This window comes from Xenopus tropicalis, chromosome 8, assembly GCF_000004195.4.
Source record: "Xenopus tropicalis strain Nigerian chromosome 8, UCB_Xtro_10.0, whole genome shotgun sequence".
In the NCBI taxonomy this organism is placed as follows: Eukaryota; Metazoa; Chordata; class Amphibia; order Anura; family Pipidae; genus Xenopus; species Xenopus tropicalis.
The window spans coordinates 46,090,193-46,109,678 of NC_030684.2; the positions used below are offsets into that span (position 1 = coordinate 46,090,193).

Below are 19,486 nucleotides of genomic sequence, written 5' to 3' on the forward strand. Positions count from 1 at the left end.
GTACTGTGTTATTATTACAGATAAAAAGGAAATCAATTTTACAAATTTGAACTATTGGATTAAAATGGATTCTATGGGAGACAGGCTTTCTGTAATTCGGAGCTTTCTGGATAATGGGTTTCCGGATAAGGGATCCTATACCTGCACAGACATTTTAATCAATGATTTTATTTTTTAAAAACAATTTCCTTTTTCTCTGTAATAAGATATGATTAATCCTTAGCGGAAGCAAAACAATTCTATTGGTTTTAGTTAATGTTTAAAACATTTTTAGTACACTTAAGGAATGGTGATCTGGATAACAGGTCCCATACCTGTAATAGTCAATACATTTTTCTTATACCTGAAAACAGTGTTACTTTTGGAGAAGCCAAACTACTTTTGGTTAGCAGCATCTAACTTCGCTGTACCTAAAGGGAAACCACAGCACTACTACAAGAAGCAGAGGTCCTGCAAGGTCTGAAACGTATTTACCCACATTCTATGGAGAAGAAGCAACCGCGCAGTTAAACTTTCAAGAGAAAATGAATAACCTGGAAACTGATCACAATCAGTTCCTATAATACAGGAAGAGCAGCAGATATTGCACAGGGTGAGATTATAAGCCATAAAACAAGAGCATGAGCCGTTTTAATACATCTGTTTGAAATGCAAGGTAACCTGTGGAACTTTGAGCAACTTCACATGGGAAATTTACAGCAGCAACACATCATGTGTAACATCTTCTTACCCTGTACAGAGACCTGGCGACTGAAGCAAAAAGTAATTTATTTCACAGCACCTAGAGAGCAGTTTTCCAGTTCAGTTTTTTTTTAGCTGCAGTTGAAGTTAGAATTAGTTTCTGCTTCAGGCATCAACATTCCAAATATGTTAAAAAAAAAAAAAAAAAAAAAAAAAAAGGATGGATTAGTTTCATGGGCAAGCTCAGTCTCGATAACACCAAGTACTGTTTTATAGAGGATTATACACACAGGTACACTTTTGCTGGCTGATACTAGCTGTGATCTGCAGGTAATTATGTCCGCTCCAACTCACGTGGGTGCTACTAAATAATTCTTAGCAATTCACAGCTTGGCAAAAACACAACTGCAATGTTTTTAAGTGCTGAGTATAGCTGCAGGCATAATTAATAACTGGCTGTTATAGGCAGAATTTAAATAAAGCCAATGTCACAGCAGAGCCACCTGTGGTCCTAGTAAGTAGTGGAGATTGAGTAGGTTTCACCTGTTACTAGAACTCAGAGAGAAAGGGTTGTGTTGCAGATGATCCCACAGCATGTTACTTCTGACACCCTTAGCAAGCTAAACAGCTGCCTGTGTGTGTCCTAACATATCTGCCTTGCAGGTCATAGGGACAGTAGCCTCCCAAGGAATGAAGATGCTTCCTAGTCAGTTACAGAAGTGTCTCAATGGCATTGACAGGTGTACTTAATACATTTTTTTCCCATTACCCCAGAATAAAAAAACAACCACTCTATAAAAAGCCAGAAAAAAAAACGCAAGTATCCCTTGGTGCTGCAGAGGTTTGCCACTGCAAATACATAGACATACATAATACTCCTTTGTAAACAGTAAACAGTGTATTGTTGCTCTTTGTATCACCGTTTACCAATAAATGTGGCAATGCTCCTTTATACTGTATGAGCAGACAAGTTCTTTTGCCGAGAATTCCTTCATTTCTACTTCAAGCCTGTATATGAAACAGTACTACAATTTAGGTGTGCATTGTGTCTGTTTGATATAGGATTAGTTGTACTATTAGTATATCAGAAAAAATCACAAGCACTTAATACCAGTTGTACAAAAAAATGAAGAGGCTGGTAAGGTCTTTTGCCAAAACAGAGTAATTTTTTTTTTTTACATACAATTACTACTTTTTAAAGGCAAACTAACAGCACAATTTCCTGAGTTTCTACCTTATTTTAGCTGCATCAGCTAAACCTTTATATATAAATTTATTATGGGCATACCCAGGGCTGTATATTGGTCATGTGCCATCCTAGGCACCAGCCTAGTTTACCCCCCCCCCACTTAGCAACTGGTGCACATGCATTGCAGTTTGCATAATGCTCATGCACCAATAACTGATAGAAATTTCTTAGAAATTATTAAATTCCCCCACTTTGCACTAAGGCCTCTGGCACACGGGGAGATTAGTCGCCCGCGACAAATCTCCCTGTTCGCGGGCGACTAATCTCCCCGAAAATGTAAATCGCCAGTGGGATGGCATATGCGGCAGGGCAATTTCAGTGAAATCGCGGAAATTGCCTTGAGGAAACATCCGTGATTTCACTGAAATCGCGCCATCCCGATTTACATTTTCGCCGGTGGGATGGCATTTCGGGGAAATTAGTCGCCCGCGAACAGGGAGATTTGTCGCGGGCAACTAATCTCCCCATGTGCCAGAGCCCTAAAGAGATCAGGGCCAGAAGCCACATTGATACCACTAAACAATCTGTTTGCAAATGTCAACAAACACACTTCTGTGTGGGCCCAAAATGAACCAGCCTGACCTGATTCTGATTAGCCATGTTAGTAAATGGTGAATAGCCTCACAAATCTGTGTAAAGTGTTGCAGTTATCACCTTAACAGTTATTTAGCAGATTGTCTAAGGGCTCTGGCACATGGGGAAATTAGTCGCCCACAACAAAACTCCCTGTTCGCGGTCGACTAATCTCCCCAGATTGCCATCCCACCTGCGAAAATGTAAATCGCTGGCGGCGTGATTTCAGTGAAATTGCGCAAGTTGCCTCGAGAGGAAACCTGCGCGATTTCATTGAAATCGCGCCACCCCGTATGCCCGAGACACAGGTGGGATGGCATTTCAGGGAGATTAGTCGCGGGCGACTAATCTCCCCGTGTGCCAGAGCCCTAAGGGCAAGGATGCTTTCTGTTGATCTGAAACCATCCTACAAAAGCTCCCGTGTAGTTTAGTCCTGAATGTTGCTTCACTAACACCAGCATGATTTGTGTGTTGTGTGTAGACAAATGCCTAAAATAAACAGTGTTCACTTTCAAATTATTCTGGAAGTGGACATTGAAGAAAGATTTTCAGTGTTTTGGCACTGGTCCCATGAGATACTAAAAAAAAAAAAAAAAATGGCTTTGGCCAATGAGTCCCACAGGAATATTGACACTGCAGCTTAGATCGGTTGTGACAAAGATTTTTTTTTTAATAGAAAAGATTGCCTTTGCATTGAAGATATCCCTTAACTGTAGCGCTCTTAGTATTGACACACAGATCTGGTTGGGTCAAACAGGAATGCTTGTAACAAGCATCAAATCCCCTAAGTGCTCCAAAATATTGCGGATCCCTATAGAAAGAATCAAGCATTACCAGCTTAAAACACTTTGGCTTTATGCTGGTTAGGAGTGCATCAATACACAAGCCCTTAGAAGTCAAAACTGCCATTCCAGATAGATTCAACCATAATAAAATAACGCCAAAAGGAAACTGTAATTTTACCATCATGAAAAAACCAAACAGGCAAACGTTTGCCCCAAACTACTGGGTGACACAAGACAGCATGCTAGTTTCTGAATTCCAAATTAAAGGAGATTTTATTTTGACCAGAGCACCCTTGTAATCACCTGGTCCTTAAGCACATTCTGGTCAAAGTATTACACTCCCTGAAGTGACCTATCAAAGAGCTGATTGAATGGTGCCATCCCTCTTTACCTTTAAAGTTCTTGATGACTAACTTCTTGGCTGAGCCAGGCTTGCTGTTGGCAAAACTGGACACGGGTGAGGCTTTTGTGAGGCCATTGGCATGATGCCCAACGCCCACTGGGGAGATGAGCAGGTTTTTACTCCTCACTGCCTGGGGAGTAGAGGAGGATGAGCAGGAAGAAGAAGGAGACTCCTCGGCCATCTTCACATCGAGTCCTAGAAAGTCCAAAGTGTCTTCAAAACGCAGCTTCTTTTGGATGTGGTTAGAGGAGGAAGAGGAGTTTCTGGGGGGCGACAGGGGGTCCAAATCGTCCTTATCGCTGCTGCTGATATTCAACCTTCTCTTTTTGGAGGTGCTGTTTCCCTCAGTCCTTACCTCCTGCGCCGGGGGGTTGGGGGTTGATAAGCCTGTGGGAAACATGAAAACACCACAAATAGAAAAGATTCAAGGCAGCCCAGACTGTGTGTGACCGCTGGATCGTGTGGGGACCGCAACAAACAGCTAACGTGGCCCTTTGGTTAGCGCTTCCCAGTGGCCCCCTCGGCAGGCACTCTGCTTTAGTTCTGCTCGGTGAAGGCCCCGGCCCCGCTCTCCGGATATCCCCACTCTTTTTCTTGTTTATTGTCACAAGAGCAGGGAACCAAAGATGGCCTCACTTCCTCTCGCAGTGCATGTTGGGAAGAGTTCCCCAGGAGGCTGCCGTGAGCCCACACCCCTTCCCAGCCGGGACAGTCAGGGAGCCTTTGACGCCAGCTGCTGCCAAACTATCAAAACCAAAGGGGTAGCGCTTACTGCATTAACTATAGCGCGAAAGGCTGGCTGTGTTCCCTCTCTCCCCTCCCCTTTTTATTCTACTGTGATGTCATGGCAACCTTCGTACCTTGTTTTGACTGACCGGAAGGACTAGCGATGAGGTCTTTCATAATGCCCGACCGTGCGGGCCTCATCCGTCCCCTTTCTCCTCGCCGAGCTTCCGCCTTAGGTTGGTGCCGGCGAGGAGTCCCGACAAGGGGAAGGAAGGGGCTGAGGCTGGAAACTACTCGAGGGGGAGGAGTCGAGGGTTGAATATTCCCGCCTCTGTAGTGACGCCTAAAGGGAATAAGGACCAATAATCAGCTTGGTTTGGGTGACATTTCCCCCTGATGCCTCCACATGGTACCGCCTGTTCAGCAGCGTGGGGGCCGGAGAGGCTTAGAATAGTTACATAAAGGAGAGCGCCAGTAGTTGCGTGTGACGCTTCCCGCTTAAAATGAGTTCCTTGTGGAAGCTCCTCAGTAACTACTCAGTACTACTACTCAGTAAGCGTCAAACATGAAGTTTGTGTCTGAAAGCAATGTATAATGGCGTGTATAGCAGGGATGAAAAGTACATATATTAACCCCACTATTCATTTAAGTGCCAGATTAAAATAAACTTATATCATACAAAGTGGTCAATTTGGGTGATATAATAATCTCTGGGAGAGTAAGGCTTCCCATTGGATTACGCAGCTGTATACCAGATTCTGACTGAAAGCAATGGCTGAATGTGTTTTTTTTTTATAAAGCAGCTATTCTGGGTTCTCTATGTGCTTGTGAGCCTGCATACAAGTTATAACACCAGCAAAAACAACACATGTTAAGCACACCAAAAGGTGTATGCTCATACTTAGTTTCAGCACTTGACCCTATTCAATTGTTTTTTTTTTTTAACAGATATGCAAGCACTGGTCACTGCATAAAGCACTTATGAATCATCTGGTAAAGCTTAATAGAGATGTTACATATAACTAAATAACTAATTTGGGTTGACAAAAGCCCAAAGCCTATCAAGTTCAACATCTCTAAAAACCCCAGTGCACAAAAATACACATACCTATATAGACCAATCTATACACTTACAAATATAAACTATATATACCCAAATAATGTTGAAGCTAGGTGTTTGTAGAACTCACGGGCGTTGCTGCCATGAGGCGAGTTGAGAAACTCACATTAGGCTGTATTGCCTGGCAAGTTACTGGAGGCGGCAAAAAGCCCCTTCAGGTAACTTAAAGAGCCTTGTGTATACTTTAATGCTCATTGTAGATTGTAAGCTCTTTTGGGCAGGGCCCTCTTCACCTCTTGTATCCGTTATTGATTGCTTTATATGTTACTCTGTATGTCCAATGTATGAAACCCACTTATTGTACAGCGCTGCGGAATATGTTGGCGCTTTATAAATAAATGTTAATAATAATAATTTTGGCTACTGGTAGCTTATAGCCCTGCCTACTTCAAACTGGGCTACAAAATTTCACAAGAGCTAACACACAAGTATGCTGTATGAGAAGTTACCAATTGATATAGATGACAATAAGCTCTACATGGCAGGGACCCACTTCCCTACTGTGTCTTGTACCACATAGTACTTAATTGCTGGATATTTACAATAATGCTTGTTCTCCCTGGTTGTACTTTTCTGTATTGTAAAATTGTACGGCACTGCGTATCCTAGTATGGCTATATAAACTTATACGTATATGCCCCAATGTAATTAATTTGATGATGGGGCACTTGTAGCCTCATCTTGCTCCATCCTATACTGTTCACTCCCCCTGCCAAGTGCCTCTGGCATCTTCCTGCACTCCTGTCCAGTTTCCAGAGTAAATGTGGCTTGGGAAGCATGCTGCCCTTAAAAGCATGCTGCCCTTAAAATCATGCTGCCCTTAAAATCATGCTGCCCTAGGTCCAGAACTTTTTTTAGTTTTGGATTGCAAATACTGAATTTTACTTATCTCCTGTATCCACAGTCATCTCTGCATGACTGATGAACATGATCATCTGGCACCATAAAATTTTGCGGGTTCTGCTGACCTCTTCATTCAGTGAATATTATGTAAAACTGTTTGTAACAGTTCTGTTAGACATTGTTGAAAACAACAATTCTAGGGTATTCACATTTGTATTCATTCAGTTTAAAGTGAAACAAAAATAAAAAAATAATTGGGGCAGATTTATCAAAGTGTAAAATGATATAGCTCACCACAGAAAAATTCACCCACTTTCTATTCATTCATACGGGTTTTTTAGAAGTTTGTTTATCAATGGCTGAAAGTTGGAGTTCATCATTTGATAAATTTGCTTATAAAAATCCCATAGGAATAAAAAGAAAATGGGTGAATATTTCTACGTTGAGTCTGGCGTGTTTTGACCCGTGGACTTCCTCAAAGGCTTCAACTAAACGTTAATCCCATGAAAGTTACACATCCTATAACTGAACATTTTATTGCTGTGGGAGAACCTATTGCCAGCCATTTTTAAAGCTTACTGCTAAATACTTCTAAGAGTGCAGTGTCACACAGGGTGTGTTAAATTTACCCCAACTGCGACACTATTTTTTATATTTCTATTTTACCTTTTCTTTTGTCTATCCCCGTGTTCTTAGCAATGGTTATTTCCTATAAAAAAGAGTGATGTAGAATTGTAATTCATGGCTATAGAAGTGGCTTTGGTTCCTTAGACTACTTTATGCAATATTTGTTTCTACATGCAAAGATGTCACTGTCACTTTAAACACAACTTTTTAATTTCTAGTTCCTGTTCCTTGTAGAATGTGGCTGCAGCCCTGCAGAATAAATCTTCAGTCATTTCCCATGACTATTAGAAAACTAACATTGTTTTGAGAGATGAGCTGCACAAACTGCAGCCTTCCAACGAAACAAAACATTTTTTTGTTTCAAAACAATTGCGTTGCTTTTCATTGCTAGTCAGTTTTCAGACTGTACAGTTGGGGAGAAATGTTCAGAAAGAAGCAAAGATGTTTCTCTGCTCACAAAAGACATAAGAAGTTATTTGAGGTTTCTGATCTCTTATAAACAGGGCAACATCTGAACAGTTGTCTCTTTTCCTTCTGAACATTCCTCTCTGAAAGAGTGCAGTCTAAAAACTGACCAGCAAGTGGCAAAGTTGTAATACACTTTATTATATAAGCAGTTTAACACCGGTTTAATTGCTTGAAAGAGCGTTCTGAGCTATTTTACATTAATATTTTTAAGGTATACATTTTCTTTAAAACCGCTGACCTTGCAAATGTGCATCCAATGAAATAAAGGTGACCATACACTGCAGATTTAAGCTGCCAATTTGAGTCTTTCAGGCCAAATCAGCTGCTTATCTGCCTGTGTATGGGAAGCCTTGACAGGCCTCCCTGACCGAAATCAAACAACCTCACCAAACAAGCGGATCTTAACGTGTATGGCCACCTTTAGATCTTGTTCACTACTGGTGAAACTACTATATAATAAAAATATCAGGCAAATGCTGTGACTTATGTTTTTAATTTATTACAGTCCACTTATAAACCATTTTGTTAAAGTGGAACTCCTTTGAGACTCAAAAAAAATGTAACAGTAGTCGACTGTCCTCAGCCTGTATCCTCCAAATCCCCTGCAGACGTAATGTCAATAAGGAAAGAAACATTGCAGTGCAATGCATTGTGGGTTATGTTGTTCCTGCATGCTGTCTGTAAGCCATGGAAATGTTGTTACAATTTGTAACATCAATGTTTTAGTCCCTCCTCCCTTTAAATTATGCAGAAAGAGGACTGTTTTGCAGGTGGATTTTAGCATATAAAAGGGTATTTATTGATACTTTTTGAAGGAACAGGTTACAGTGATAGGTATATTAGGGGTGTCTGTGTTTGACTCTTTAACAAATTTTGGTTCAGAAGACGGAGTTTCCCTTTAACAGCAGTACAATGTTATCTTTTCACCAAGACTATGTGCTCAGACTGACTGATCTTAATGAAAACACCTTATGCAGGGTAGAAGTGCTTAGGATTCACTCTACACAGGTCTTCAAATTTTTTGTCCATATTAGCTCAAATATCCAACAAAAAGCAAAGCACTAACAGGCGTGTAAGTACAGTGATAGCAGAGCCTGTGACAGCTGGGGAATAGTGGGGACGCCTAATAGCTTTGTGTATTTATTACAAAGAATCCCATAAATTCAGTTTTTGAGCCGAGTAATTTCCATTTATGCCACTTGCCCCTCACCCAGGCATCTAAGGAGTAAATAAGAATTCGTTCCCATAGTTCTGCCTAACATTCAGCATGGTCCCTTCCATTGTTTTGGAGGCCCTGGGGAGAGACAACCCTATAGTTTCAGAGCAGCCTTCATATGTAGAATTCTATCTGTGATCATAACTATGGGAACGAATTCACAATAGTGACATGATTATTAAGAAAGGTGAACAGTTTTTATGTATGGTTAGAGATCTAGGTGCCCAAGGCTAGTCGTGATAGCTCCAATAAAGGCCACTAGTTGGGTGATCGGAGCTGTAGCGTAACCATCCTCCTTACATTAGCTTGCACGCTTGTCTTCCCTTGTACATCTCACGACTTCTGCCCAGCCCACACCAAGTGAGATCCAAACTTCCGCCCGGCTTACGCTACTGAAATTCTAAACTTCCGCCCAATGTTCCTCACTTCCGTCGGCCTGTGCGAGTGGATGAAATGTCAGCGTGAAGCCGGCGTGCTCCTAGCTTTTATACGAACCCGTGCCCCGGATGTAAACTGATCCTTCTCCCGTGAAACACTGGGAAGCTCCCGGGCCTTGCTGCACACCAGCATGTTTAAGAAGTGAGTGCCGGGGGATTGAGGGGCATGTACTGAGTTTATTTCATTAGTACGGGAGTGGCTTAGTATAACGCTATGAATGCGCACATATCATTATATTACGGAAATATGTAGACGCTCTCAAGGGAGATCCATCCTCCCCCCTCTTGGCACATACTGTGGCACATTCCTTGTATGCGCATCTATCATTAATAGATAACCCACACGTATAGATTTATTTCACCCATGGATATCAGTTGTGTAGTGTCAAACTTGTATTCAAGCAGCTATTTCTAAACTAAAACTTCCAGTCCTTTGAGGAAAGATGAAAATTGTCTCTATACACACACTCCATTTGTGGCATAGGAAATGTCTAGAACCAGTTTGAGGTGCCTGTGGGGAAGCTATTGGTTTAGGTGGCATTGCTGGGGATAAGGAGGGATGCTTTAGGTGCCTGTATCCAGGGCCACCATTATAGTCATGTGATTGGTGGTGAGGCCTGCCAACTAACTAGAGTTGACCACAAGTAAAAAAAATAGTTTTATTATTTATGACTGAACACTCCCTTGTTCCACCCGCTATGCCAAGTCATGCTTAAACACACTATAGTTTATGCCCCCCATTCTCTGGTTATGACTGTTACTCTATAGCTTGTGATTCTGAATGTCATAATTCAGGCCCTGCCTGTATCTTAGCCAATAACCAAGCACTGTGAGTGCACATGGTAAGCAAATAAACAAATGTATAGGTTTTTTGCATATGTTTGTGTCATTGACTAAACAGTATTGATCATTTAATATACAGGTATGGGACCCGTTATCCAGAATGCTCGGGACCTGGGTTTTTCCAGATAAGGGGCTTTCCGTAATTTGGATCTTGTACTTTGCCTACTAAAAAAATGATTTAAACAGGAATTAAACCCAATGGGATGGGTTTGACTCCAATAAGGAATAATTATATCTTAGTTGGGATCAAGTACAAGGTACTGTTTTATTATTAGAGAGAAAAAGGAAACCATTTTTAAAAATGTGAATTATTTGATTAAATTGGAGTCTATGGCCTTTCTGTATTTTGGGACTTTCTGGATAATGGGTTTCCGGATAAGGGGTCCCATACCTGTATTATGTACTGATTCAGTGCAGGACTTAATATTGATTATTCTATCATATGTGAAACATTGTGTGGCCATTGGTAAAGCAATAGAATGTGCATGTTTTAAAGGTTGATATAAGGTTACAGAACTCTGAACTATGGATGTACAGAATCTAGGGTTCGAATTCGGCCAAATCCATGTGCCTGGCCAGACCAAATCCTTAAAATCACGTGACTTTTTTTGTCGCATAAACACTGAAGTTAAAAAATTTTCACTGCATGCTTCGTGCGCAGTTCTCTTTAACCCTTCCGCTGCCTGATTTGCAAATTTGGATTTGGTTCGGTATTCTCCTAGATCTTTCATGAAGTGTTCAGGGTTTGGCCAAATCACAAAATAGTGGATTCGGTGCATCCCTACACCAAACAAGAGTCCTAACATTTGTGGACACATGGCCAATACATACTGAGCAGGAATTGGCTTTGGATTCAGTATTTCTTGATATATCTGGCACCAGTTTTCCATGTAATGAAGAGGGAATCAGGATACCTATGGAATACTGCAGCAAGTTCTGCAAAACAAAGGACTCGGTACAAATCTGAGAGTATAATTGTCCTGTTCCAGGAACAGTGAAATGGTATCCGTCATTGTTTTTATAATTCTCATTCAGCAGAATGGGAGCTGGTTGCCAGCAGTTCGATGCCTTTTGAAGAAGACTGATTATGCCTATACTTGTGCACTGCCAACCTGAATAAGTGACGCTTAATGAGGTTTCAATACAGCCCTGCACTACATTTTTTTAACATTTATTTTATTAGAAAGTTTAGGCATATTTTATAATGTAAATTCTTTTTTAGCTTAAACTAGTTGTGTTTGCTCCTTTTTGTTGTAAAAAAAATTAGCCCCATTTTTGTGCAATTTACTTAATTTAGATTTTTGGGTCGTGGGGACATCCAACCTGTTTGTTTCCTTTTCAGTAATTCATTCTTAATGATTAAGTTGTACTCGGGCACTATAAGCACTTCGATAACATATTGTTTTATTATTTTTTTTAAATTCATCCTAATAAATTTTTATATGCATAGCCATGATCCCATTACATAAGGGTTAATGAGGTGTTATAAGAGGGTTGTCTTTTCATCTCTGTAAGACACTGTAGTATATAGTGGAACTGCACCTTCAACATTCAAATCGTGTCTTGGGGTAATTACAGGAGTCAGCAGAGACCCATGTACAGATAGGCTTATTGGCCTGTATATGGGAGAGCTTCCAAACAGTCTTTTACAATTAATACAGTGTTTTCTCCAGAAAAAAGAACTGGGCAGTAAAAATTTGGGCCAGGTAGGTGAGAATAAATATGTGCCTCCCCAACCTCTCCCTTTTTCAAATAATTATTTTCACTAATGGTGGTAGGACTGAGTTTTTTAACAAACACATTGCTCAGTCCTACTGGTTTCTGTATAAATTCTCCTTCTTCTGTGCACGATGTAGTGAAGTGGGGATGGAGCAGAGCCTGCTGGCGGGGGGAAACAGGCAGTCATGCACCTGGCTAAATCTGCCTGGAGAGGATACTGCAGTACCTGGACAATCAAATCAGCCAGATATCAATCGGACAGATATTAAAATCCTACTGGGTGAGGGTCAGGTTGTAGTGTTAATGTCGCCTTGCTCAGAGGGTCTCTGTAACCTCGTCGTATGACTGATGGTTTGTCCAAGGTCCCATGATTGCCTCCGCTTGATTTGGCCCAGAGTGTGCGTGGCCAAACTGGGCAGAGATCCACAAACAAAAGAAGAATATGTATTTTTCAAAGTATTGTTCTTTGTGAATAAAGGTAATTTGGCATAAAAAAATGTTCAGTTGGTGGAAGTGTGCCCCCCCCCCAACAAGTTGGAGTATCCTAGGGTTTTCATGCCTTTCAATGGCCTTTAACTAAGTACAGGTATAGGACCCGTTATCCAGAATGCTCGTGACCAAGGGTATTCCGGATAAGGGGTCTTTCCGTAATTTGGATCTCCATACCTTAAGTCTACTAAAAAATCAATAAAACATTAATTAAACACAATAGGATTGTTTTGCATCCAATAATGATTATTTATATCTTTGTTGGGATCAATTACAAGGGACTCTTTTATTATTACAGAGAAAAAAGGAAATCAGTTTTAAAATTCTGAATTATTTGATTAAAATGGAGTCTATGGGAGATGGGCTTTCCGTAATTCGGAGCTTTCTGGATAAAGGGTTTCCGGATAAGGGATCCCATACCTGTACTATGTTTTCTTGCCATTCACCTGTTTGTCACTTGCCTTTTGTATTTAGATGGGGCATTACTATTATCTATTAAAAAAAAAAAAAAAAAGACAGGTTATTAAGAAAAGACAATGTTTATCTCATGTACATTTGTGTCTTTAAAGGAGAAGGAAAGATACAATCACTGGGGGGGTACCAAATGTTAGGCACCCCCCAGTGATTGTAAACGCTTACCTGATACCCTGGGCCAGTGGCCCTGTCAGCAGAATACAACACTGGCTCGGGGGGCTCGAGCGATCCTCCTCCTATCTTCTTTCCTCACAACCTCAGGGCCCACACATGCGCAGCACAGTGAGAAGGCCCTATTTTTTGTTAATGTCCTGCTTTTCACTGTACTGCATGCACAAGCGGTGTAAAGACGAAAAAGAAGGAAAGGGATCACTCACTCACAGGTTTCTGCTAACACAAGTAGTGACCTGAGGTATCGTGTAAGTGATTACAATCACTGAGGGGAGTGCCTAACATTTTGGCACCCCCCGGTGATTATACCTTTCCTTTTCCTTTAAAGGGAATTTATTTTTTATTTTTTGCTATAAGTATAGCTGCAGGGGTTCTTCATTTATTTATTCATCTTTTCTTTCCTTTCCCAGAGAGATATTAAACCAGAGAGCTGAATGATACCAAGGCTACCATTTTTTTTTAATTGATAGTCTGTATTTTTATTACTTAGCACACCATCAGGCCTGATCGTGAGGAATGAGCATAATAACCAGAGTAAATTAGATTCTGGGTTAGAGCATACACAAGAGTAAATTAAAAACATAATGGCTTTCTAATGTGTTTATTTTATCATCTACCGCATACCAAATCGTTGCTGGTTCTAATGATTTCCTATCCAAGTCACTTTTGCAAATGATTACATTCTATTCTTTCTATTTTATTTTTCTTAGATTTGATGAGAAAGAAAATGTATCCAACTGTATCCAGTTAAAAACATCTGTGATTAAAGGCATAAAAAACCAACTGATTGATCAGTTTCCTGTGATAGAGCAATGGCTGAACCAAATAATGCCCAAAAAGGACCCGGTGAAGATAGTTAGGTGGTAAGTTTCCCGATACTATCTTATATTCAAGCTGAGATACGCAAAGTGTAATGTGTCCACTGATTAATCTGAAATTATCCATCGTCCAAATTGTTGCTTGACCACAGATCTGCTTCTTTGAAAGCAAAACTTTTGCTTCTGTGTTAAATGCATTTAGGGTTCCCCTTCAGCAGCCAAAAAGACTTTTTAATAATAAAACAGTACCTTGTGCTTGATCCCAACTAAGATATAATTAATCCTTATTGGAGGCAAAACAATCCTATTGGGTTTAATGTTTAAATGATTTTTTAGTAGAGTTAAGGTATGGAAATTCAAATTATGAAAAAGACCCCTTATCTGAAAATTTCCAGGTCCTGATCATTCCCCATTTCGCCTTACTAGGACAGGATTTTTTCAAGCATTTTTTGATCATTGCAGTCTGTTCAGTGTGACCCACTGATAGAAATTCCTTGTCAGAAGCAGATTTTATGCTAAATGTACTGCCCTATAGCAAGCCATTGTTATTAAGCGAGTGTTGCTCTAGGGAGCTCATTTCACTGTTCCTGAGCAACAATAGGAAAAGTGCTACAGGGCAGCATCTTTCTTAGTTAGAAGCCCAAGAAGTTATTGCCTTGGGGTAGATATTATTATTATTATTGCTAAGTGTCTCCCTAAGGAGGCCACAGTGAACTAAATTTTCAGGCACCACTGGCTTTAGAAATAGGGAATGTAAACTTGCTTGCCTGCGCAATGCTGCATACAAGCATCCATGATGCTTCAGGGGATGCTCTTAAAAATTAAATAAATGAAAAAAAATTTTTTTATTTTTTTTTTTGAGCTAAGCAGGGAAGCTGAAACAACTTCATATTTGGTTCTTCCAAGGTAGATAATTGGATTACTAGTGCACGGATAATTCCTGTGCACAAAAAAAGGGTAGGGAAGGTGGCTGTTTATACAGAGGTGTCTCTAAGTATATGCTACCCATTTAAGGAGCATTGGAGGATCTGTGTTTCCGATATGACTTTTCTTTCCCATTTCTTCTCTTCTAACCACTGTAATATTCTGTTTCTACTGTCCAGCCATGAGCACATAGAGATTTTAACTGTGAATGGAGAGCTGCTGTTCTTCAGGCAGAGGGAGGGACCCTTTTATCCGACACTGAGACTGCTTCACAAATGTAAGTCTATAGATTCTTGGCTCCCCCTCCTTGTTTATTTCTTCTTAAACATTGTGTGCTGTAAGCTTATGTACTAAATCAGTATCTGCCAGTAGCGTGCTGTGACTGGGCAAACTTGTGATTTAGGCTTCCACATGGATTTTTTTCAATTATTTGGCCTGTTGACAATTTAATTTAAGAGGCATTGGCTCATGATCCAGCAAAGGCATCCCCTAAGCCACATATGAAGATGTGAGTTAGGCAGCAGGAATGGGTTTGCTATCCTTGTCATGCTGTACAGAAGTCTTAATGGCATTACATGTCACATCACCTTAAATATTGTAAATGGATAACTTCTAAACTGAGCTTCATTGCATCGGGGGCCTATATTTAAAGGGTGATCCAGATGTTAACATTCATGCTGTGCTTGGACCAGACAGGTAGTTATTTGTTCCAATTGTGCCCTATTGATTAAGATAAAGTGTATATGAGCCACGTATCAATAATAAATGGCTCTGAATTTAGTGATGCTATAGGGAAAATGTAGTGAGCTGAGGGCCAAATGAGGTTCTACCACAGATAACCCTTGGTAGCACAGGAAGGAAGGAGTGGGGCAGTGATTTGTGGTGCTAAGATTTTGCCTAGATTGGGTCAGTACACATTAATGAAAATGTACCAAATCCAAATGTGACATGTAATTGACTGATACCCCTTACTGCAGTGCCTTTTCTTACATTATGCCTCCCATGAGCTTTGAATATGAGTTTGACTGCATTGGATTAGCTTTTTAATGTTTTTTCATAAAATGTATTTTATTCATGTGAGTTTTTCTTCCCAGATCCTTTTATTCTTCCTCATCAGCAAGTGGATAAAGGCGCTATTAAATTTGTCTTGAGTGGTGCCAATATCATGTGTCCGGGCCTGACTTCTCCGGGAGCTAAGCTTTACCCAGCAGCAGCTGATACTGTGGTTGTATCCTTTCTACCCATTTTTGGGTTTAATTTAAAGTAACCCAACATGATCCAAATCTAAAATAAATAGGCAACATTAATAAGTGTTAAATCACCTACGTCTGCCCACTATTCTGGCTCCAGGCTAGCCATGCATATTCTCCATCATGGGGTGACCATATCACCCAGATAAATTGATCTTTAAGTCTTTATAATTCTAGAGCTATTGATTCATGGGGAACTTCTATACCAAAAATACATCCTATTGTGCTATGGCAAGTATTTGTAGGTTAAAAAAGGAGCTGAGTGATGCATTAAAATGGAGTCATTTTACAGTTGCAGTATAGATGAAACTGCTTTAAAGTTGTGGGAAAATCATCCATGCAAGATAAAGGCAAGTTCTAGGCACATTGGTTGCACCAATTTCTGCATGTGTCTTTAAATGTAAAATGAACTTTCAGCTCTCAGTATTTCCATTTGGAAAATCTACATGCAAAATTAAAAAAAAAAAAATACAATATAGTTTCCCTTAGGGGCAGCATTGCTTTACTTGTTTGGAATTGAAATTGCTCGTTTGCACACTGATTAATATTGGAAGCTTCAGATGTATATTTTCCTTTATTCTGATGGGCAGGCAATAATGGCAGAAGGAAAGCAGCATGCTCTCTGTGTTGGCGTTATGAAAATGTCTGCAGATGATATGTAAGTGCATAGGTACCACCTAATGTCATTAGTTTTCCTTAGGGTAAAGACACACTTAGTAGCAGCTACTTGTCACGGCTACTTAATGCCAGAAAATACCCTGCCATAAACAGTACTGAGAATTTTTGCTAAAACTTACATAGAGACAATTATTAGTAAATGATGATCACTGTCTATTTTTGTAGTTGTGACTAGTAGCTCTGTTTGTCTTTAACCTTTAAAGTTCTACTGCTAAATCAGTTGTTTTCTGTACATGTTATACTACTGTAAAGGAGAACTAAAGAGTGGTTTGAAAGCCAATTTGATAGTACATATGCCAAGGGAAAAATGTAGGTAGTAATTTAAAAGGTATTTAATGCTTAGTCATAGAGCCAGATATGGATGCTTTATACTGTTGCGATGCCCTATGTTGATTAACAATCAATTGTGTATTAAAAACGCATGAACAGCCAACGTTACGTTTCGGTCCCCATCGGGACCTTTAAAATATATATATATTTATGAAAAAATATCCCGCACTCACAGGACTTATGAATACGAAAAACTTTTATTGGCAAATGACAAACTTGAGAAAGGCTGCTGTGTCAGCCGAAACGTTAGTTATTTGCCAATAAAAGTTTTTCGTATTCATTAAGTCCTGTGAGTGCGGGATATTTTTTCATAATGTCTATGCTTCTGACATTCTGCACCCAGGCATCTGTGACCCATTTATATATATATATATATATATATATATATATATATATATATATATATATATATATATATATATATATATATATATATATATATATATATATATATATATATATATATATATATATATTAATATATATATTATAACCACTGTACTCACTTTATAAAACCATTTCAAGGTACTTGACCTGCTTAAATTTCATTACACAGGAATAATGAAACATTACTCAGCAGGTACTTACATGGGTTTATTACATGTTATTGCTTTATGTGAACCCAGACTGCTTTCCTCGAAAGAAAATGTGTCAAGTAAATTCATAAACTTTTTTTTTTTTCTTTTACAGTGAGAAAGTAAATAAAGGCATCGGCATTGAAAATATTCATTATTTAAATGATGGTTTATGGCACATGAAGACTTATAAATGACCTTTTGGATTCAATGTAGACTGCTTGATAATGTTTGTTTGTTTTTATTTGTGTGTTTGAATTGAAATCCTTTTCTGTGCTGTAGCTCTGCTTAATAAAGCAAGTGCAACAAAATGACACAGTTTGCATTTCTTCTGTCCACATATAACTGTGATAATGGGTAGTAGACAAATATAAGAGGAGAAGTTGATGTCACTCTATCTTTGTTCTGCCTTTATGGAAGAAACCACAAATTCTTCTTGAAAAAAGGATCTAACAACAAGAATAATTTGTGGTTACTCCCCTTAGCTGAGATCTGGGGTGTGTGCACCTGGTCCCACCATTCCAAGTGGTGAGTTCTACTCTGAATGGGACTTATTTCGATTTATGTCTGCCTTTATGGAAACCTAGCGGACTGTATTGTGTAGCCCTTGAACAGCACTAAAGCATGACTTCCTAAGCAGTGTGGTAAAGTAAATATATTGGGGGGGGGGGGGCACCACAGAGAAAAATAACTGTTGAAGGGCACCAGAAACTAAAGGGAGAGTTTAGGATTAGAAATAAGGGCTGCCCCCTGGTATCATAGGATTCACAGTGCACACATACATGCTAAATGGCGGCTCAAGGGAAAGAATGTAAAAGGGCAATATTTACGGATATCTATATACCAGTTTGGTGAGATTCTTTAATAGGTCACTTAACATAATACAAACTATCTGTTGGTCAAGTATTCATTCTGGGGTTATAGTTTTCCTAAAGTTTGTTGACACATTCTGTACACCTAGAAAATGTTCTGCTATCATATCCAATACGTGGACTCCACCCATGCAAACATAGCTATGGTCAAGTCTAATGGAGTTTTCGACTTGGTACCCCCTGCTTATTCACGTATTTGACTGCAAACATATTGTCCGAACTGACTTTGACCACTCTTGTGAATCTGGTGCTGGAATGTTAGTTAACTCAGCTGAATGGCTTTTAACTCCTTCCAATTGCAGGACTTGCGAATTTCTTGCCCATCATTCTCAGATCCCCCAGATGGGCTCCCAATCTCTACTTTTTGGTGTCTGTTGTAATGATTACCCAAGTCAGCGAATGGAGGCTGATTGGAATGTTCAGGTTGTCTGCCAGGAGCCACCAGTTCAGGGAGACTTTGGTCTCCTAAGAAAGCCAGATAATCTGGTCTGAGTGCTGAAAATTGTGGTTCCACTTTGAAAGGAAATCATATTGAAGTGTTCTGGAGTGAATACAGGTCCATTTTACACGTTACAGTGTTGCTCCCACTTTGCCCAAAACTTATTGGTAAATTCTCGCAGTTGTTACTGGAAATTTGATGAGAGAATTCACCCAATCCTGGATAGCCAGAATCTTTCTGGAAGGAAGACTCAAGTTGAATGACACTGGGTTGACTATGACCCCTAAAAACTCCAGAGATTGAACTGTGGAGTTGGGATACTCCCCTCCCAATAAATTATCCTTCCAAATCTTTGGAGATATGTACTTACCAACTGAACATGTTGGGGTTAGTATTTCCCTCGAAGGTGCTTTCACTAGGATCACATCCAGGCATGAGAAAATTTGAATGTTTTTCAATCTCAGATTGGCAATTATTGGCCAGAACTTTTGTGCAGATCCAGGGAGCTGTGGATAATCCAAAAGGAAGGGGTCTGAATTGAAAGTGCTGGTACAGGACCTTGAATCTCAAAAACTTTCAGATGGGAATATGGAGATAGGCATCATTCAGATCCAGTTTTGCTAACCAGTCTCTTGGATCCAGAAACTGAGCGATTGATTTCAGTCTCCATCCTGAAAGTAGGGACCCTAAAATGTTGGTTGAGTTCCTTGAGATTCAGGATCACCCTGAAGTCCCCATTTGGTTTAGTTCTGAGGAAAAGATGCAAGTAAATCCCT

General features: G+C 39.8%; 2 protein-coding genes across 4 annotated transcripts in view; one reads left to right on the top strand and one right to left on the bottom strand.

The window, feature by feature from the left end:
- The window catches only part of cul4b (cullin 4B), a 37,752-nt gene extending 33,021 nt beyond the window's left edge, over positions 1–4,731 (bottom strand). For 2 of the 3 annotated variants that reach the window (XM_018096163.2, XM_018096164.2), the window contains exons 1-2: positions 4,552–4,731; positions 3,680–4,078 (exon numbers count right to left, since the gene is read on the bottom strand). In XM_018096163.2, coding sequence (XP_017951652.1) covers positions 3,680–4,078; positions 4,552–4,618 — 466 coding nt within the window. In that variant the 5' untranslated portion in view covers positions 4,619–4,731. 3 annotated transcript variants of the gene reach the window in all.
- A 4,381-nt stretch (positions 4,732–9,112) lies between these two features.
- On the top strand, positions 9,113–17,713 carry mcts1 (malignant T-cell amplified sequence 1). The gene is given in 6 exon segments (NM_001006879.1): positions 9,113–9,270; positions 13,535–13,687; positions 14,746–14,843; positions 15,661–15,794; positions 16,407–16,474; positions 17,515–17,713. Coding segments are annotated over 6 exon segments (546 nt in total). The 5' UTR covers positions 9,113–9,259; the 3' UTR covers positions 17,597–17,713.
- The last annotated feature ends 1,773 nt before the right edge of the window (positions 17,714–19,486 follow it).